This window comes from Lasioglossum baleicum, chromosome 1 (assembly GCF_051020765.1).
Source record: "Lasioglossum baleicum chromosome 1, iyLasBale1, whole genome shotgun sequence".
NCBI classification, from domain to species: domain Eukaryota; kingdom Metazoa; phylum Arthropoda; class Insecta; order Hymenoptera; family Halictidae; genus Lasioglossum; species Lasioglossum baleicum.
Genome location: NC_134929.1, coordinates 24,145,761 through 24,167,651, shown reverse-complemented (window position 1 = coordinate 24,167,651; position 21,891 = coordinate 24,145,761). Strand labels below are relative to the sequence as shown.

Genomic DNA, 21,891 nt, shown 5'->3' with positions numbered 1-21,891 from the left:
GCGCCTCGTCAATATTATTGAACGTCAAGGGGCCGCTTTAGATTGAGCGGCCTGCGCGCGCATACGCGACGATTCTAGCGTCAGTGAAGTACAAAGTTGGGGTACCTTGGTCACCCCGCGTACGTTCCTGCATTTGGTCGTGTATGCGCGCGCAGGCCGCCCAATCTATATAAAAACACTGTTGGGGCCCCCAACCCCAACGGGGTCAGTGTTCCCAGACGGGTCACCTTTTTCGTGCATGCGTGTCCAAAACAGAAACGTATCTATGATCAGGCGATGATGTAGCAGAGCCCTGATGCAGCTATATCGGCGGGAATGTACCGAAACAATCCGTTCCGGACAAAAAGACTCCAGGATGTGCCCTACGAGTTACAAAATATACACAAACACACTTGTTATACATTCATTTTTGAGAATCAAATCATATAAATTTTTTAAAATTCTGCGGGGTGCTCAAGGAACCTCATTTTGTCGAGAAGCTTACGTTACTGAGGCTGAACACTGGTTGAAGGGGCCAGTCTGGCCGTAAACGTGCCATGCCCAGGCTTGTGATAGAGAGTCAAGTAATGCGTGCAATATTGTTATGTGTACTTTACGAGTCGTGTTCAGTGTTGCGAGAGGGACCACAGTAAGTAAAAGGTACTACTAGCATGTTAGGAAATGAAAGTATGAATGCTGTGCCTAAAAACAGATAAATTATTCATGCGTAGTATTGAAATGTCAGAAATCTAATGACTTGACGTTTTAAGGTTCAATGATTTTCGACATATAAATTTCAATAGTGAAAGTATAACAGAAAATACAGAAATTTATACTTTTAGTCAATACCGATTGTACTGATTTTTTCATGGTTCTTATCTAGAACTATAGATTTTACATCTATAGCTGAGTATGCGTATAGTTAATAAGTAATTTAGAGGTGTTGTAAGCTTTATAGAAATATTAATTTATTGTTAAACGTTCCCAAAGTTAATCAGTTTTAATACAGACTATGCACAAACATTCACTAATGAATTAACATGTGAATTCCATTTTCGTAGAAGTACGTGATATATATCGCAATATTTTAGTGATAAGGTTATAAGATCTTTCAGTTCATGATCGTAATCTAATAGGTTATAATTTATAAATATTATTGTTGATAATTCAAACTATTACAATAATTTATATGAAATCAATTTTATATAACAAGTTACTAAAGTATAGTCTCTATTTTAGTTACTATTCAAATACCTCACAATGTTTAAAGTGCCATCTAAGATTTCTCTCTCATCCTATGCCGATCATATTACAAATTTTATTTTTACACTATTGAAGGAAAGGCAGGATGATCGAAAAGAAGAAATTCATATAATACAAATGTTTGAAAGATTTATGTATGCTACATCAATTAAGATTTTAAAGAAAAAAGAAATGTCTAGGGCGATACGAATATTATTAATACCGGAGAGTGTAATAACGACACATAATTGTATTATATAAGACAGTTACAAATTCAAAATATGTAAAAATCATATAAATTTTCGTACTAAAGAAAATATTAAAGAACCGATGGGTAAAATTATGTGTTACTTTAAATAAACTAGTACATCTCTGAATGATCTATTACAGATTCCTTTTTATCGAACGTAAAATACGACATAACAAATGAAACAAGGTGTTATGAATATAGTACCCCGTCCAAATCTATAGCAATATCATTTTTTTATTGATGCAACAATCACAGGAATAGGAATTCATTACGAAACGTTCATGTAATTATTTCAGATCATTTCCTCTAACCTATAAAGTTACTTGTCTTTTTATATATGATCACTCGAACGTACCAGTCCTCATTACTGTGTTCCATGTGTACTGTAAGTGTTAAACATCTTTCTTCTCTCGTCAATTACATTTAATACATGTTTATATTGCTGCAATGTGCACCTGAAAGAAAAAATGCATGATACGTCCTGTCTAGCGATACGAATGTAGACAAATTATATTAAAAAGATGTTTAGCATAAACACATCAAATATCTAAGAAAGAAGATTTAACATTTCAATAAATGTGATTAAATAATTTATATCATATGTCCCTCACTTTTCGATTGCACAATCCCCTATCCAATCCGTTGCATTCTTCATTAGAGTATATTGACTTTCCAAATACAACGAGATGCACAACATATTCGCGTTCATATTAGAATTGTCTGTCGGTTGTTTGTACCCTTTTTTTGTTACATTAATTACATAGGTGTAACAATGTTCTATTTCATTACTAAAAATTTTCCACACCTACAAATTTCTTTGGTAGTACTAACAATTCCTTTTAGATTAAATATAAATACATACACGTAGTTCGTAATACCTGTAACCATTTGTTTTGCAGTAGTTCTCGAAAAGTTTCCCTTTCTTGAAATTTTTGTAACGCATAAATCGCCTCAATACCTTCTTCTATGTTCTTAACATTCTTAAATAGCTCATTAATTAAATTTATCACCATGTTCTCTAGTTGACGAGTTATATACCGAAATTGATCGATCTTTTTCAACCAATTGGATTTCGTAATATCAAATATAACGTCACGATCCGCTCTAATATCGCCCAAGCTTTCATAAAATAAATTTTCAATCTCGCGCCAGTATGCTTCATACTCCATCCCTCTGGGGCTTCCGAGTATTCCTATTTTATTATGTCTATTCGAGAAAATGCAGTGTTTTGCCGTTAATTATCCATCGATTAATTTCTCGTTACTTCATTAACCCTTAAATGCATTGTGTTGCCGTTTGGCAACACATTTTTTCTGGCTCTACATTCACTGCAGGAACGTTTGGATGCTTTTTACTTTTTACGCATTGTAGCCACCAGGGCCGGCCATCTGGGGGGTGCGGCGGATGCTATGCACTCGGCCCCAATACATACGATCAAGAACTAAAGTAATGTAACTTTTCTGAAGTAATTAATGTATAAGCAAAACAAAATCACGCATTAAATAAACATGCATTAGTAATATACAGGGCGAGTCCGAAGAAACAGAACACATAAATATCTACGTTATTTTTCGTTGTACAAAAAAACTTCTTACGGCAAAGTTACACTGTTTGAAGGGCCACATGTAACGGTGTAAGGGAAAAAATTTTCAAGGTCATTTTTTTAATGAGATTTCAAGGTCATCGATATTTCGATGCAACTGGACATTCGTTATAAAAAAGTGCTAACCTATGTATGTCGAAAAGTTAGTAGTTCACGAGATATTTCAATTTAAATAACTCTAAAACACCATTAGTGTCGTTCTAAGACTAAGACGTTACACAAAGCAAACGCTAACATCAATTTCAATATCAATTTCAATTTTTCCATTTCAACTTTAATTTCAACTTCAATTTCTACTCTTTCATATCAAGTTCAATTTTTTAATTTCATTTCATTAATTTCAACTCTTCAATTTCAACCCTTCAACTTCAATTTCAATTTCAATTTTTCAATTACAACTTCATTTTTAACTCTCCCATTTCTACTTCATTTTTAACTCTCCCATTTCTACTTCATTTTTAACTCTCCCATTTCTACTTCAATTTAAATTTTTCAATTTCAACTTCAATTGTTCAATTTCAATTCGTTAATTTCAAATCTTCAATTTCATTTTCAACGTCAATTTTTCAATTTCAATTTCAATTCTTCAATTTACACTAGCAAGTAAACGCTAATTTTTTCCCTTAAGTTTTTTTGTACAACGAAAAGTAACGGCGATATTTAGGTGTTTTGTTTCTTCGGACTCACCCTGTATGTTCGTGTTTGTAAATTTTTTTTTACTTTACAAACATTATGGGGCCCCAAATGATTTCTTGCACCCAGGCCCCTTTATAGAGAAGGCCGGCTCTGGTAGCCACAAGGCAACAAACCGCTCACATGTATTTGTATACGGTGCACGCCATTCATGCGTCGTAGACAGCGTTCCGATATCGTCCAGCATTTTTCGTACGATGGATGGCCGCTAGAGGCGCTTGCTGCCTCAGTAACGAGTAACTTCTCTATAAAATGGGGTACCTTGAGCACCCCGCAGAATTTGAAAAGATTTGTATGATTTGATTCTGAAAAGTGAATGTATAACATTTGTGCATTGATGTATATTTGTGTATATTTTGTAACTTGTAGGACACGTCCTGAAGTTTTTTTGTCCGGAACAGATTGTTTCAGTACTTCCGCGCCAATATAACTGTCTCAAGGCGCAGGGCGCCAGTACCTCGTCATCATAGATACGTTACTGTTTTTTCCGCGCAACGCCTCTAGCGGCCATCCATCGTACGAAAAATGCTCGACGATATCGGAACACTGGTCGTAGATTTTCTAACCTCAAATATGGCAACATATGATAATTTTGTAATAAAAAATATTTTCACAAAGATGTGATTTTTTCCCTTATTTTTCCCTTAATATACACTCTTTTTTCTAGTAATGTTTGATAAGTAGAAACTGTAAACAAAATATCGTGCATTTAAGGGTTAATTAATTGATAATACCTTCCAAATATCGTTAACGCATCGCAGATTTCAATCACGCAGTAACATCTTTGTTTAAAAGTATTCATTTTGTTAAAAACATTCTCTTCGCTAATGTCCCATTTTTTATCAGGATTAATGTGCGAAACTACATTCGTCATTAGCTAAAAAAATATTTTCCATTCAAGTCTACTTCTCCTAATGGAACGCGATAAATTATTCTAAATTGGAGAACGTACATTATCGTAAATTCTTTTATAAATATTACAACAGAATATACATTTTTCCAGCATCTTCTTCCCTTCTTCCGGTTTGCTTCCGAAAATAACATCTAACTCAACGTAATTTTTGCATTGAAATATAATCTGCGAACTGAACGCTTGACATAGCGTTTCTATATTATCCCTGAAATACACCGTGTACATTCAGAATTTTCTTTCACTTACATATTTTCATGTGATCAAACTAGTAAACAATGACACTAACGTAGTACTATAAAACGGTGCCTCTATCCAAATGAATAATATCAAAAGCAACGCTTCCGTTATCGAGTTTTCAGCATCCTCGGGAACGTTTAAATTTTTACAGAAATCGAGCATGATATTTAAATACATTAAATTCGAATCTGCTTCCTTTATTCCTCTTTCGATACATTTGGCTAATTTTTCCAATTTATCCACATTAAGGGAACGACAATTACGAAGTATATTGCTGATTAATTGAACTTCCGGATTGAGCAGTTGAGCACGCAAATAGTTCAAGTTCGAATCTGAAAAGTTTCGGATTATGTCGATTTAATCATCCTTTTTTATGCATTAAGCCAGGCCTGGCCAACCCAAATGGTTCCACGGGCCACTTTGATGATGTGCAGTGTTACCAGACACGGGTAATCGAAAAGGAATTGAGGGGAGTACAAGTACCCCCTCTCTGATGACCAGAGCAATACGTGACACGTTGCGCGACTGCGCGACTAAATAGAACAGGCATGCAGTGATGCCGAAATCGTGGTACTGTGGTACTAAGCCGTGGTACGAGACCCCCCCACTATGACCTACCGTTGCCCCTACTGGCCTTCTCCAACTCGCTCGCGCGCTACACTCACCAACGGATACTCCTATCGGATAGGAGAGGTACGTTGGTGAGTGTAGCGCGCGAGCGAGTTGGAGAAGGCCAGTAGGGGCAACGGTAGGTCATAGTGGGGGGGTCTCGTACCACGGCTTAGTACCACAGTACCACGATTTCGGCATCACTGCAGGCATGGCCAGAAGTAGCATGCGTGCTAGGGATTCTCAAGGAATATCCCCACTTCTCCCGGCCGCGCGTCTTGCTCCCCGTGGCGACCATAGCAGTGATGCCAGAGCTGTGGTACTGTGGTACTAAACCATACCCCCACCATAGCCTACTATTGCCCCTACGTTGTTTTCCAACGCGCCCGCGCGCTACACTCACCAGCGTATCACTCTACTGCTCTACTGTATCCGTAGAGGTACGCTATGGTGACTGTAGCGCGCGGGCGCGTTGGAAGTTGGAACACGACGGAGGGGCAATAGTAGGCTATGGTGGGGGTATGGTTTAGTACCACAGTACCACAGCTCTAGCATCACTGGACCATAGTCCTCGGAGCAACTACGGCCGCCAAGGGGATTGAGACGCGCGGCCGGGAGAAGTGGGGGTATTCCGCGGGTATTCCTTGAGAATCCCTAGCACGCGTGCAATTTCTGGCCATGTCTGAATGCATTTCTGGCATCCTGCGATCTTCCTTTTTTCTTTTAAACAAAATTTTTTCGAAGTTTTATATATTGAAGTTTATACTTATGCTAATACTGTTAAACTTTTATTTCAAACATTTTTTCGTCAGATTAAGAGAAATTCCTATTGCAAACAAATTTCACGCGTTGCTGTGGTAAAGATTTGATATGTATCGCACAAAAAGCTAAATATCTTTTGTGGTTGCACTTGTTTGCACCTAAACTTTTATGGATTATATGAAGCAATGTCTACTGATTAACCTCGCAAAAGGCGCGTCTTAGTTTGTGCGAATGGGGTATGAATGGTATGCGTGCATGAGAGTGTGTATGGCCTTACGAGGGCGGCCCCCCGGGATGGTTGAGTGCCAGCCAAGTGCGTCTCCAGGTGGCGGATAGGAGAAACGGCCTGGGCAGCCCGGAATCGGGACGCCGGGGGCCGACGTTGCTATTATAGTATCATCTGGCCCCCGGTGAACCACCTCTGGGTAACCCAGGTTAGTAGGTGCCATAGGGATCCCCAGCGGCCTAAAAACCGTAAGCGGATGAACGAAAGCCCTGCCGCGGACCAACTCCCCCCAAGCCAAGGTGGGAGCTATCGTGCCGAGGGCTGCGTGGCACCAGGGGTAACGTGGTGCCTCAAACGATGCCCACGGGGTACCGGGCGACCCCCCGTGGTTCTCTAGCCTTACCCCCACATGTCAGGCTCTGTGGGGGCGGACAGTATATTTCCTAGACTTCTCGTGGGATTTTTTATGGATTTTGAAAATATTATAAATAAATAATTTAAATATCAACAGCGAGGTCGGAGAAGTGACGACACCCTCGGTGGAGGGGACGTCGGCTACCGACACAGGCGTCACAGCTATGCGCCTGGCTGAGGTAGCATCTACGACAGTAGAGCCACACGAAGTCAGGCCCGCTGCTGACACTGTCGATGTGGCGTCCACTGCGGACGCGGGGGCAGATACCGGCTCTGATACCGGGCAGCTCCCGCCCGCTGCTGGGGCCGCCACTAAGTCCAAGACCAGCGGCGCGGCCAGGAAAAGAGCACGCAGAGCCAAGTTGGCTCTGGAGAACCAAATACCTGGCCCATCCAAGACCACTGAGGCTGTTGCAGGTGGGGACGCCGGGGTGCGTCGGGGCCAAAAAAGGGACCGACAACCCGCAGACGAAACCCCCGAACAATCTCTTAAGCAAAAAGGGGGCCTCCTACCAGGCCCCTCTAGCTTCAGGGAAGCAGTGGCTTCGGGCAGAAGGGTTGCTATTACGCTGCCCGGCTACCCGGAGGAACTGTTATCACCTGAGCAGGGCGACAGTGTCATTCGGGCTCTCCACCCCTCTCCACGTACTATGGCACTGCAAAGGTACTGAGGCCCTAAGAAGCAAACTCGACGGGCTCTTAAACCAAGGTGTCCTTCGTCTTAAGGCAGACGGGGTTGATGCACTCCTGAACTTCGCCAGAGAGGCCACCCTGCTCGAGCGCCTTATCTGAATCGGTAGCCCAATTTTCCCTGGGCCCGGGTACAATGGTCCCAGGACTGAGTGCCCGGTTCACTTTTAAATTCAATTCAATTCAACCTCGCAAAAAATTAAAGAGGAGTTATTTGGAGAAAAAAGTTATTATATGATATATATTAATTTTCTGAAAAAAATACATCATTTTCGATTGTTTATTCTATCAAAACCACTGAAGAGAATAAAAAAAAGCCATAAAATTAATCTATACACGTTCCTTTACATCCTAGATTTGGTCCTATCTCGATTTTATACACTAAACTTGTGAAACAAATCATATGTTTAACACAAAGTTTTTCGACACTTCTCTTGGTCACGAGAAATGTTAGTTTCAAGTATCTGAATGTTACTAAATAGTACTATGGAAAAATATTATTGCAGATTACTCGCATATATATTCAGGTTCACGAGAAAAAAAGTTTTAGTCATTTTAAACAAACTAAAAATATTGACTTTTGGCGCGCTAAACTGGGTAACTGTGCGCCGTTCGGCGCTCATTCTGGCATCACTGATTTTTGTATACGTACAACGAGGAACAAAAGTTTCAATAGAAATATAAAATCGCCCGGCGGGCCGCACAATTTGACGTGGCGGGCCACGGGTTGGCCATGCCTGCATTAAGCTGTTAACTAACGCTTCGATTTCCAGTAATTGACTTCATCTTGTACACATCGAATTTTCTTTCTACTCGACGATGACGTAGTTTTATGTATTTGGACAATCCAGGACCAAACTATCTTTTCCAATCTGCCGACTAACTTCCGCTTTATTTCGTCTTCTTCTGGGAGGATCGTCGTTTGATTTTCCCCTAATAAGAAGCAGTCGATTCTGCTTGATGGCTCCAAAAACGGTTTAAGATTCTCCTTTGGCACGTACAAGGTGGTCAAGCACATTGGTTTGTAAATCTCTTCGGTCAGACGAATAATAAATTCGTGGAAATGCGAAAATACATCATCTTTTACGACTGTTTATTTATTAATGGAAAATTGTAGTTGCGGTAGGTTATGATTTTAAACGGGAACAAAATAACAAAAAGAATAATAGAAATACATTCTTAAATGGATACACGACGTATAGTCGTTAGTGCGAAGCAGAATGGGTGCATAAATGTTCTCCATAAATCTGTAAACGGAGCTTAGAATGTTCCCAGAAACACTTCCAACTATCACGGTGTCGAAAAAATGTTCTACCGTGCATATTTGCCACGGTGACCTTAAAAAAAACATGAACCCTTTTGGCGTATTTTTTGGAAAATTCAAAATAGCGGTCAATCTATGTCCTTCGCGAAATGTAGATAGTAATACATTCGATGGATTTTCAAAGTATTCTCGGATCGTCCGGTCGCAATTTTCGTCCCAAGCATTATCACCAGGTTCGCAGAATATTGTTAAATGTTTTACGTGTTTCACCTGTACATGATTGAAAAAGATACTCCTACTTGTTTCGATGGAATAGTGCACCTGTTGTTGTTACTGTTATTCATTTAAGTATAGTTTAAAAATGGCGCCGCAGCATGGCGTGTGTTTTAGTGTTCTTTTTAGTGTTCATCGTCCGACGAAACGGAACACTTAAATATCTCCGTTACTTTTCGTTGTACAAAAAAACTTCTTAGGACAAAGTTACACTGTTTGAAGGGCCACATGTAACGGAGTAAGGGAAAAAATTTTCGAGCTCATTTTTTTATGAGATTTCAAGGTCATCGATATTTTTTTAATGGAATGAGGTATTTTTTAATACATCAATCGATGCAACTGGACATTCGTTGTAAAAAAGTACTAACCTATGTATGTCGAAAAGTTAGTAGTTCACGAGATATTTCAATTTAAATAACTCTAAAACACCATTACTGTCGTACTAAGACGTTACACAAGTAAGCAAACAAATCAATGTCAAGTTTTCAATTTCAACTTCAATTTCAATATCAACTCTTCAACTTCATTTTTCAACTTCAATTTTTCCATTTCAACTTTAATTTCTACTTCAATTTTAACTCTCCCATTTCAACTTCAATTTCAACTCTTCCATTTCAACTTCAATTTCTACTTCAATTTTAACTCTCCCATTTCAACTTCAATTTCAACTCTTCCATTTCAACTTCAATTTTTCAATTTCATTTCGTTAATTTCACTCTTCAATTTCAACTTTGATTTTTCAATTTCAATTCATTAATTTCAACTCTTCAATTTCTATTTTTCAATTTCAACGTCAATTTCAATATCAAGCCTTCAACTCCAACTCTTCAATTTCAATTTTTCTATTTCAACTGCAATTTTTTAATTTCAATTCGTTAATGTCAAATCTTCAATTTCATTTTCAACGTCAATTTTTCAATTTCAATATCAACTTTTCAATTTATACACTAAGCAAGCAAACGCTAACGTCTTAGTACGACAGTAATAATGGTGTTTTAGAGTTATTTAAATTGAAATATCTCCTGAACTACTAACTTTTTGACATACATGGGTTAGTATAATACTTTTTTATAACGAATGTCCAGCTGCATCGATTGCTGTATTAAAAAATACCTCATTCCATTAAAAAAAATATCGATGACCTTGAAATCTCATAAAAAAATGAGCTCGAAAATTTTTTCCCTTACACCGTTACATGTGGCCCCTCAAACAGTGTAACTTTGTCCTAAGAAGTTTTTTTGTACAACGAAAAGTAACGGAGATATTTAAGTGTTCCGTTTCTTCGGACTCACCCTGTATACAGTCTCATGATGATCATTGATCACGCAAATTCATCGTAAATACTATACTTGACTCCAAATAAGAATGTACTTACTAGCCGACGAATTTAAGACTCTACTGCGCATCTGACTCTAACAGAACTCGTTCATTGGCTAATCCCCCTACTCGTAACTTCGCCGGCCACGCGATCATTGGTTGACGCCATCAATTTTATGGCTGACGCGCAACGACTTGCGCAGTACAAGTACATTCTTATTTGGAGTCAAGTATATAACTCGTTGATTACAAAAATCGTACTTAATTGCTTTCTCGTGTATTACGAACATATTTTGCAGAATATTATGTTTTACATCTTCGCGCGATACGTGCTATCTCAGAAAATTACGTGATCAATGAATGTCAAAGTATAACGATCGAATTACAAATTTAATAAAAATCCTAAACAACAGTCATACTGACCAATCTCAGCAGGTCTTCCTCGGCATACACTGGCTTTTCTGGTTCTGGAGGAAGTTCTTCTTCAAGTTCGGGTGATTCTGTAATATAGCAAAGTATTTACGGTAGTCTTATTTCATTAGACATCGAAATGTATTTTACGTTAAAATGTTAAATTTATTTAACACGGTTACGGTACATGCATTAAATTGTATAGAATTCGATACAAATTTTAAAACCTACGTTTACCGCGGATATTTAAATAGCGAAAATGCAGGAACTAATTAATTCGTCTCTCTACATATGCTCGTCAGTTTCGATAAGTTTAGATTATTATTTAGATAAATACAATAGAAACAAACGAGGTTCTACTGTGAAACTATTATTTTACCTTGCCGGCCAAAGTCTTCCTCGTCGGTATCCATATCTAGAAATTCTCTGTGCGTGTTTATCATCTTGTCTGACCTTTTTGTACCATCAGGTTTTTGGTCTTTTTTCGAACTCATGGTTTATACCAGTTTATACGCCGCTAGTAACGAGGAAACACTTCTACATAAAAGTCAGTTACTGTAAACGTGCTTCCGCACAGCAACTGGCAACTTTTGCTTTAATTCGAGTGTTAGATCAATATAATCTGGTAAATATGCTAATATACTTTATCATTTCTCGGTACAAATACTTCGATTAACAATAATGTAAATAGTTGCGTGAATTGATTTCCAACGTCAACCAAAAGAATAGTTCGATAACGAACGCGTAACAAATAACTAATAACATATAAATTGCAAAATCGTAAATCTTGATATTAACAGCTTTTCTCAATTTGAAATTTCAAGCGCCAAGAAAACTTTTGACAATGCTGTCGATAGCCAAAGAGAATATATTCGTCGGTTCGTTTGCTCATATGACCGAACGTGGTGAATTGATTACCGTCGATCATGGTGCTATATACGTGACAAATGGGAAAGTATTTATCGATCGATTACTTTTTAATGATAATTATTTTTTTAATTTTTAATATTGGCATTTTATGTATATAATATATATTTTTTTAACTATTAGATTAGCAATATAGTAATCGACCCGAAATCGATTGATACGAACGACGAGAATGTTATTGTTCTTTCTGGAACTCAATTTTTAGTACCAGGATTTGTTGATTGTCATACTCATGCAGTGCAAATTCCTAATCTAGGAATTGGATATGATAAACAACTTTTGGAATGGTTGGATACTTATACCTTTCCATTAGAAAAGAAATATGAGAATGAAGAGTTTGCTGATTGCGTACTTGATGCAGTTGTAGTAAGTTTAGTTATAAAAACATTCGTATGTTCTGTCCGTTTTAAGTTGAAACTGACCAAATCAAATTGAAATTACAGAAGCACACTGTTGCACTTGGCACAACAACGGCATGTTATTTTGCATCTCTTTATGCAAATGCATCTCTGATCCTTGGTAAAAAAGCAGCGAAGACAGGTCAACGAGCTCTGATTGGTAAAATTAATATGAATTCCAAACGTGATGATGGGTATTACGAAACTACTCAAGAATCTATAGCTAATTTAACTAAATTCATAGACGATATCATTAAATTAAATGTTAGTTGCAAATGTTATTTAGCCAATTTATAATATATTGCTTTCTTTACACAACGTTTTACTATAAATATTTTTTACAGAATCCTCTTGTAAAACCAATTGTAACACCAAGATTTGCTTTAAGCTGTGATATGGTACTCTTGAAGGAATTGGGGAAAGTGGCTAAAGAAAAAAATCTTCACATTCAGGTACTATACTTTATCTGTAGAAATATGTCTTATTATCTTCCTATTCCATTTTACACACATCATTAATTTCAATATGTGTTAAACATTTTAGAGTCACATATCTGAGAACCTACAGGAAATTGAAGCTGTAAAACAGATCTTTCCCGAGTGTTCTTCGTACGCAGATGTGTATGATACTGCTGGTCTACTCACAGATAAAGTATGTTTAGCTGTTCTACATATAGATAAAACAATAAATACTCAAATCATTCATCTATACGCAGACTGTGATGGCTCACGGAGTATACCTCACAGACAATGAAATTACAATATTGAAACAACGTGGTACCGCTGTTATCCACTGTCCTTCCTCAAATACATGTTTAAAAAGCGGCCTGTGTGACGTACAGAGACTGAAAAAGAAAGGAATCAAAATTGGTCTTGGCACTGGTACAAGAAAAATTCATTTAATCTTTTTATAATAATTTCCTAGAGACTTTCCCACTAACCATCGTTATATTTTATAGATGTTGCAGGTGGACAAAGTTGTAGTATGTTAGACGCAATGAGATCAGCTTTGCAAGTATCAACCCATCTATCCTTTATGAAAACTGATTATGAAGCACTCAATTTCAAAGACGTGTTTCATCTTGCTACGTTAGGTGGTGCAACAGGTAAGCAATAAAATAGGTAAAATTTTCCATTATTTTTTAATTAAATATGTATGAAATCCTGATGTTTCTATTATAACGTTTTTTCTAGCACTTGCAATGGCTGATAAGATAGGTAATTTTCAAATAGGCAAAGAATTTGATGCTCTTGTTATAGATATTAATGCAGAAAATGGATACTTAAATAATTTAAAAGAATATGCTTTAGAAGAAAAGCTTGAAAAGTTAATATATTCTGGGGATGATCGTAATATAGCTGCAGTGTACGTAAATGGATGTAAAATTAAATAAATCTAGTAAATAAATGCACTACCGTGCACCAGCCAAGTTCCTCGCACTAAGTACCTCCTTTTACACGAAACAACTTAGCCGTTTTTTAGAGGCTTATAACTCAGCACTGGAGGCAGATGGAGAGATGTAATTTCGTACACTTGTTAAATGCTGTCATGTCTCAATATTGTCTTTAGTATATATTATAGATTCCGAGATATAGGACCTCAAAAATCGCTAAATTTGTCACTGACTAACTGACTGACTGACAGATCATCAAAACCTTTTGGGTAATTCCCATTGACCTACAAGCTTGGAATTTGGTACATAGGTCCACCATAACAAACACTCAAAGGAATAATTATCAAAGTTTGAAATTTTACACCTTAAGGGGTTGTATTAAAAAAAAAAACATTACGAAATAGGTTATGTATGGAGAAAATGAAACATGCCACTTTTCCCATAAGGAACCGTGTAAATTCCGGAAAGAATCATCTGCTCTCTTCAAACGTCCGTACAGCGCCATTCGAGGTAGTGGCAAAAAGCTCAAACTGTTAGATTACGATAAGGTAGAAAATGAAACTAAAATTATAACAAAAAAAATCTAGCTAAAGTTGGGTTCTAATTCGTTGGCAGTGTGTTAATCTTTGATACCTACTGATAATTAATGAAATTTCAATAAAAATTGATGAAATCCCAACAAAAACATCCTGTAAACAAGAGCCAAGTTTCTATGACCGTAAAAAGTTGTGAAATCAAACACAATACGGCCAAGTTTGTTAGTTCAGAAATACCTCTTGCAATACTGAAAAAAGCGTTTGTAAAAATTAGTTTAAAAGAACGCTATTTAATTTTTAATAAATTACATGGAATGCTAAATTATTTAAACTTGGCCGCTTCCTAACACCTTTTATGGCCATTGGTTTAAAAAGTAACGGTTAAGTTTAAATAATTTAACACTCCATGTAATTCATTAAAAATTAAATAGCGTTCTTTTAAACTAATTTTCACAAACGCTTTTTCCAGTAATGCTAGAGGTATTTCTAAACTAACGAACTTGGCCGTATCTTATTTGATCTCACAACTTTTTACGGCCATAGAAACTTGGTTCCTGTTTACAGGATGTTTTTGTTGGGATATACAGTAGCGGACAAAAGTTTAAGACCGCTCTAAAGAAGACGATAACTTTTTTAATATCGTACTATACGATTTGAACTTTTTTGGGAAGCTAGAGCAATTAGTTTACTAAAGGATGTAAAAAGAAATTTTTCCAAAAATTGCAATTGATCGGAATTGTTGAAAAAATACTAAAAGTTTAATTTTTAACTTTTTTATGTGGGCCTGTATTGAAAATTTAAAAAATACGTTTTGTAGATCTGTGTCAATTAAACATATTCTGAAAATTTCGTCAAAATCGGTCGACGTTGCAATGAGCTACGATTTATTGCCGAAAATCGTGAAAATCTGCAATTTTTACCATTTTTAAACGTTTGTAGCTCATTACAACGTCGACCGATTTTGACGAAATTTTCAGAATATGTTTAATTCACACAGATCTACAAAACTTATTTTTTAAATTTTCAATATAGACCCACATAAAAAAGTTAAAAATTCAACTGTTAGTATTTTTTCAACAATTCCGATCAATTGAAATTTTTGAAAAACTTTCTTTTTACATCCTTGAGTAAACTAATTGCTCTAGCTTCTCAAAAAAGTTCAAATCATATAGTACAATATTAAAAAAGTTATCGTCTTCTTTAGAGCGGTCTAAAACTTTTGTCCGCTACACTGTATTATACATATACAACATGTAGGTATATAGGGTGTGGCCGGACGGACGGGTGGTACAACCGAGCAGGGGATGATACTACATGTAAAATTAAGTCGAAAAAAAGGAATAACATTTTTTTGTTTGACGCTTTGTTTACGAGAAAATCGAGTTTAAAGTTCCGCAAGGTTCGCGTGCTTTAGTACAATGATCCCCAACCCCCGGTCCGTGGATCAAATGGTACCGGCCCGCCCAAGGAACATTAAATACAATTAAATTAAAATTATTAAATCAGAACAATCTGAAGTATAAACAATTAACGTCCCTCTCCCCCCCCCCCCCCCCCCCCCACCTCAGCGGGCCGCGGTAAAATTATTATCAAACGTTGACCGGTCCGCGGCGATAAAAAGGTTGGGGAGTATGTACTGCTTTAGTGTATGCAGAAAGTAGAATTGGTTAATCATGGTCAGACGCGTCAAACGATTCCTATGCATAGCACGTGTATTCGCTCCATTTTCAAACTCGATTTTCTCGAAATCGAAGCGTCAAACAAAAAAATGTTATTCCTTATTTCTTCGACATATTTTTACATGTAGTATCACCTCCTGCTAGGTTGTACCACCCGTCCGGCTACACCTTGTATATAATTTCATACTTACAAGTTTTATTTCCATTTACTTGGATTCTGCAAAATTTGATTACTTTGGCGATATTTCATAACGTAAGCACAGTTAATTTGAATCTAGAAATACAACAGCTCTATAAAACACACGTTCTGTATAAAATATCATGTGTAAGTGAGAAAGCATGTTAATTCATAAAAATGACCTGAATATTTGTTTAAAAACTCTTTTATACTTCTATCAGCCTGTTCAAATGCTTTTTCAAATCCAGCACTGTCATCATCCTACAAATAAGCAATATAAATAAATAATTTGTTAATTTATAAGAACAGGTTTTAATATAAATGGATAAATGCTAATATTTACAAATAGAGGATCTCGTATATTGAGTTCTCCAGTTGGATCATACTTTCCAAGAGGTTCAATTTTTGCTCCACTATCTTCTGGTTGTATTTCATATAATTCGTAGACTATTCCACCATCCATCCCAAATATCCAATCAAATTTATAGAAATCTTCTTTCTTGATCTAAAGACATTACCTATATAAATATTACCTATAAATAATAAACTTTAATTTCACTTACCATTCGTGCCTTATGAGTATACTGTGTAATACCATTTTTGCAAAGCGTAGCTATAGCTCTAGGCTCTGGTCTTTTATTCACATGATACTGCAGAATTGCAGCGCTGTCTACTTCCCACAAATCATTGAGATTCATTCGTTTTAAATGATCAGAGAAAACAGCTTCTGCAATTGGAGAGCGACAGCTGTTTCCTGAAATAGAAAATTATGAAATCAGAAAGGTATACTGGTTTTCCACGTAGTTTATGTATATTTTGACACGTACCTAAACATACCATTAACACCTTCTTTTTCTGTGCCATGTCTTTGTGTAATAACTTAGAAATTAGGTATAAGTTTCCTAGGCTAATAGTACCTAAATAAATACACAACGTTTCTTAAGGTTATGTGAAAGAGTCCTTGAAAAATAAAATAAAATTACACTAAATATATAGTATACTAGCTTTTGCCCGCGGTTTCGCTCGCACAGAAAACCGTTTAATGCCCTCGGAAATTGATATTGTTTCTCTATTAAACCTTTTAACCCCCCATTCACCCCTATAAATAGAGTTTTAATTTTATGTCATGCCGCCATCTTAGATTTCAAAACCCCTTTCCACCCCCTTAGGGGATCAATTTTTTAAAATATAGTATACTAGCTTTTGCCCGCGGCTTCGCTCGCACAGAAAACCATTTAATGCCCTCGGAAATTGATATTGTTTCTCTATTAAACCTTTTAACCCCCCATTCACCCCTATAGAGTTTTTTTTAATTTTATGTCATGCCGCCATCTTAGATTTCAAAACCCCTTTTCACCCCCTTAGGGGATCAATTTTTTAAAATGCCGAAACAGGTGTTTGATTAATTATATCAAAGAGCATTAAGACCAAGTATGAAGTAAATCCAACCACGAACAAAATATTCCTCATACAAACGTTGCAACCCCTTTTCACCCCCTTGGGGGTTGAATTTCGAAATATCCTTTCTTATCCCTTGTATAGATCATAAAGGAAACCTCTGTGCAAAATTTCAGCTTTCTAGGTCCTAGGGTTTAGCCTGGGCGTTGATCAGTGAGTGAGTGAATGAGTCAGGACTGCATTTTTATATATAGAGATATAGAGATGCGTATACACCGATAAGTAACTATGATATTTATTAGGGATGTGCAGTATCCCGAAATTTCGGTTACCCACGTACACACCCCTAATATTGATATCTTATAAACATCATTAAAAACAGGACTTCTAATTCGGCAAATTTTTAATATAGTAACAAATCAAAATTTTAATATATATAAACAAGCATTTATTACTTTTTTATAAATTTTTATATGTACAATTTCTCAGTAACATTTGGAATAATTATTTTAATTTTCCGAATGTTTTTGTAGGAAAGCATTTATACTCCGAACACATTGGTCGTATGCTGTTTGAAATCCAGCACTGCCACTATCCTGTAAATAAAAGTTTTATCAATTTAACCTTTGTCTAACAGAGATCATTAATTAAATCATTATAATATGTAAATTGGTATATGTCAGCCCTGGGCAATGCTGGCTCGTGGAACAGATGTGACTGCTTTTCCTCTTCGTCTGCTCTGCGAGTCACTTCCCAACACGTCCACTCCGACTCTTCTTAGGGACGATTCAGGTACAGAGGTAAAGAATCCGCAGAGCCGAAAGAATTGTTGAAAGTGAGTAACCTGCCGGTGCAGCATCGTGGGGCTCGTGGTGAAGAAAGAGTCGGAGTGGACATGGTGGGGACTGACTCGCTGAGCAGGCAAAGTAGCCACATCTGTTCCATGAGCCAGCATTGCTCAGGCCTGATGTATGTGATCATGTATAAATATAAAAAACATTTTAAAATATAAAGAAAATTAAGAATGTTTACATAATAAGGATCTCTTATTATAGTTTCCTTTTGAGGATCATAACTTCCAAGAAGCTCAACTTTAGCAGTGCCATCCGCAGGTTTCATATCATCTAATTCTCGCATATTACTATTGTCCATTCCAAATATCCAATCGAATGTATTAAAGTCCTCCACAGTAATCTATAACAAATCATACAAAAGTATTATTATTTGAAGTATAATATGATTGTATGTATATGTACAGCTTTGTCAAATCTAGCTGTGCGGTTGACCAAAATTTAGGAATGCGCAGACAAAAACAAAGACTGCACTCGACGAGAGAAGGATGCAACATATGAACGGTAAGGTACACACCTCGTCAAAAGTGCGTACTGTCCATTATTTCTTACAGCAGTAAACATACAAAACAACTGTTTATATGTTTGTGTGAATAAACTTGTGTCACTTTACTTTTTAACTGAACTGTTGCCACGTACAACGTTTGATAGGTGACGATCAGTTCTCTATTGTTGCGAAGTTCTGCCTATTTACCATTGCGCAGCAGGGACATTTCCCCTTGTGGGAGACATTCAGCCGCACAGCTAGATTTGACAAGCTGTACATGTTATTTAAATAATAAGGTCTTTACTCACAGGTCGTGCTTTATGAGAGTAATCTGTGATACCGTTGTTTCTTAGCGTTGACATAGCTCTGTGATCTGGACCTTTACCCGTGTGGTAACCAATGAGAGCTGCACTTTCTACACCCCATAAATGATCCACACCTAATTTCTTCGCTTGATCCATAAATACAGCCTCTGCTATAGGTGAACGACAAATGTTCCCTGTGCAAATTAAAATTCATTTTTCCATACAGGTGTCAAAAGTACCGCCGCCGAGTTAGTGCAGCACTTCACTCTAGTGTGATGATCACTTGCATAAATATTATATGACTTACCTAAACAAATCATAAGTACTTTTTTCTTTGGTGCCATATTATAAATGTTTTACTACTTCTTCAACTAAAGAGGTGGGTAAGGTGTTGTAAATTAGTTGTAAAGAGATAACCCAATCATGTGAGTCCTAATCACTTTGAACTTTGACCAACTTTGAAGATAATACAACAGTAAACCAGAGAGGAAACGAGAAATGAGATTGTTTACAAGTGTTTACTGGTGTTTACCAGTGTCGCCAGATGAGGGGAGTCACGGGGTGCATTCCGATTCACGCATGATGCGCATACACTGTATAGTGTATGCATAGAGACTCCTATATGCTCCTATACTACACTATACCAGTGTTCCGATTGAAGCAAGCGTAACTCGCGCATGCGCGGCAATTTCAGCCTCAGTAGCGTAACTATTTCGATGAAATCGGATAGCTTGAGCACCCCACATACTTTTAAAAAGTCTTTCTTCACTATTCACTGCCATTTTATAATAAAATATTAACGTTCCGCGTCACGTCTCTCGTCCATCAGTCGTCCCGCTAATAACACCGGTACATTCCCGCCAATATAACTGCCTCAAGGCATCAGGGCCCTGGCCGCTCGGCTGCGTCAGCGTAGATACGCTACTGTCTTGGCCGCGCATGCGCGAGTTACGCTTGCTTCAATCGGAACACTGCACTATACAGTGTATGCGCATCATGCGTGAATCGGAATGGACCCTAAGTGAAATGATGTACCCTCTCTCTGATGACCAGAGTTCATGCGCGTGCGCGACGAAGATTTAGTGGGGCGAATGGAAGACACGTTGCGCGTGCGCGATGGGGACGCAACAATGACATGACATTTCGCAGGTTTTAGGTTATTGCCGCGTAAAATTCACCCATTTACTTATTTCACATACTATGTAATTATTGATCCATTTATGTCTATGTTGTGAGTTGTATTTCTTTAAAATGTAACGTTACAAATAAAACATAATTTGTCAATTTATCATGTAGAAGAAAAATGAGTGAATTTATTATCCCAGTCTCTTTTATGCAACTATTTTTGAGGAGCGTATGAGGGTTAACAGTGTTAAAATATATTATGATTTATTGATTTTACTGGAATGTAACTCAGTACTACATACATACAGATTTCAAGATTTTTTCAATTGTACATATAAATAGTAAGCATTCATACTTCGCTTCACGACTGAAACTCCCACATGTTACAATTAATTTTATTTATAATAAAGAATGTTTACAGTCTCTATTTAGAACGATCCACATGATTCATTTCATTAAGTAGGTACATGTACATAATAGGTACGATACGATACGCGGCAATAACCTAAAACCTGCGAAATGTCAGTCGTTGTTGCGTCTCCATCGCGCACGCGCAACGTGTCACATATTACTCTGGTCATCAGAGAGGGGGTACCTTGTATTCCCCTCGAGTGACGGTTCGGTCACTTTCTGGCGACACTGAAACCAACATCTTTTCCCCCTCCAGGCTCTCCACCTTATCCCCTTCCGCTATCCTATTCCACCGTTCAGTCCCTACCGCGCACGCGCAACGTGTCTTCCATTCGCCTCACTCCACTCACTCTGCCTCACTCTATTCTCGTCGCGCAACGTGTCACATATTACTCTGGTCATCAGAGAGGGGGTACTTGTATTCCTCCCGATTCCTTTTTTTTCGATTACCCCTGTCTGGACCAGGCTTGCCATATTCCGCGCGTGCCAGGCCCCTTACCGCTGTGCCCCTCGCCACGGTACTACGCTGAGCCCGCCCCACTCTTCCCACTAACACTGGGTATCATATCCTAGGAGAGGTACGTTGGTGAGTGTAGCGCGCGAGCGAGTTGGAGAAGGCCAGTAGGGGCAACGGTAGGTCATAGTGGGGGGGTCTCGTACCACGGCTTAGTACCACAGTACCACGATTTCGGCATCACTGCTGACGCGTACCGCTCACTGATGCCAAGGCTGTGGTACTGTGGTACTAAACCATACCCCCACCATAGCCTACTATTGCCCCTCCGTTGTTTTCCAACATGCGCATGGCGCCGCAGCATGGCGTGTGTTTTAGTGTTCTTTTTAGTGTTCATCGTCCGACGAAACGGAACACTTAAATATCTCCGTTACTTTTCGTTGTACAAAAAAACTTCTTAGGACAAAGTTACACTGTTTGAAGGGCCACATGTAACGGAGTAAGGGAAAAAATTTTCGAGCTCATTTTTTTATGAGATTTCAAGGTCATCGATATTTTTTTAATGGAATGAGGTATTTTTTAATACATCAATCGATGCAACTGGACATTCGTTGTAAAAAAGTACTAACCTATGTATGTCGAAAAGTTAGTAGTTCACGAGATATTTCGATTTAAATAACTCTAAAACACCATTACTGTCGTACTAAGACGTTAGCGTTTACCTGCTAGTGTAAATTGAAGAGTTAAGATTGAAATTGAAAAATTGACGTTGAAAATGAAATTGAAGATTTGAAATTAACGAATTGAAATTGAAAAATTGACGTTGAAATTGAAAAATTGAAGTTGAAATTGAAAAATTGACGTTG

General features: G+C 37.5%; 3 protein-coding genes across 9 annotated transcripts; 1 reads left to right on the top strand and 2 right to left on the bottom strand.

The window, feature by feature from the left end:
* Window positions 1-201: 201 nt before the first annotated feature.
* On the bottom strand, window positions 202-11,404 carry LOC143214848 (uncharacterized). Its single transcript, XM_076436333.1, has 10 exons — window positions 11,263-11,404; window positions 10,896-10,972; window positions 8,810-9,152; window positions 8,378-8,707; window positions 4,967-5,249; window positions 4,720-4,885; window positions 4,502-4,644; window positions 2,350-2,677; window positions 2,083-2,276; window positions 202-1,926 (listed from the first exon to the last, which is right to left on the bottom strand). The coding sequence occupies exons 1-10, from the start codon at window positions 11,375-11,377 to the stop codon at window positions 1,836-1,838; spliced, it is 2,070 nt and encodes a 689-aa protein (XP_076292448.1). The 5' UTR covers window positions 11,378-11,404; the 3' UTR covers window positions 202-1,835.
* On the top strand, window positions 215-13,615 carry Dhpd (guanine deaminase). 6 transcript variants are annotated; one of them, XM_076436364.1, is made up of 9 exons: window positions 215-628; window positions 11,708-11,838; window positions 11,934-12,176; window positions 12,254-12,472; window positions 12,553-12,660; window positions 12,752-12,859; window positions 12,924-13,089; window positions 13,167-13,313; window positions 13,402-13,615. In XM_076436364.1, the coding sequence occupies exons 2-9, from the start codon at window positions 11,728-11,730 to the stop codon at window positions 13,599-13,601; spliced, it is 1,302 nt and encodes a 433-aa protein (XP_076292479.1). In that variant the 5' UTR covers window positions 215-628; window positions 11,708-11,727; the 3' UTR covers window positions 13,602-13,615. The 6 variants fall into 6 exon arrangements, with proteins under 6 accessions (XP_076292479.1, XP_076292469.1, XP_076292507.1 ...); XM_076436354.1 differs by having other exon boundaries at window positions 215-639; XM_076436383.1 differs by lacking the exon at window positions 215-628 and adding an exon at window positions 10,543-10,966.
* Window positions 13,616-17,817: 4,202 nt separating this feature from the next.
* Window positions 17,818-21,127, bottom strand: LOC143214875 (low molecular weight phosphotyrosine protein phosphatase-like). 2 transcript variants are annotated; one of them, XM_076436414.1, is made up of 4 exons: window positions 20,071-21,127; window positions 19,039-19,229; window positions 18,425-18,586; window positions 17,818-17,988 (listed from the first exon to the last, which is right to left on the bottom strand). In XM_076436414.1, the coding sequence occupies exons 1-4, from the start codon at window positions 20,093-20,095 to the stop codon at window positions 17,902-17,904; spliced, it is 465 nt and encodes a 154-aa protein (XP_076292529.1). In that variant the 5' UTR covers window positions 20,096-21,127; the 3' UTR covers window positions 17,818-17,901. The 2 variants fall into 2 exon arrangements, with proteins under 2 accessions (XP_076292529.1, XP_076292521.1); XM_076436406.1 differs by lacking the exon at window positions 20,071-21,127 and adding an exon at window positions 19,343-19,941.
* Between the last annotated feature and the right edge of the window lie 764 nt (window positions 21,128-21,891).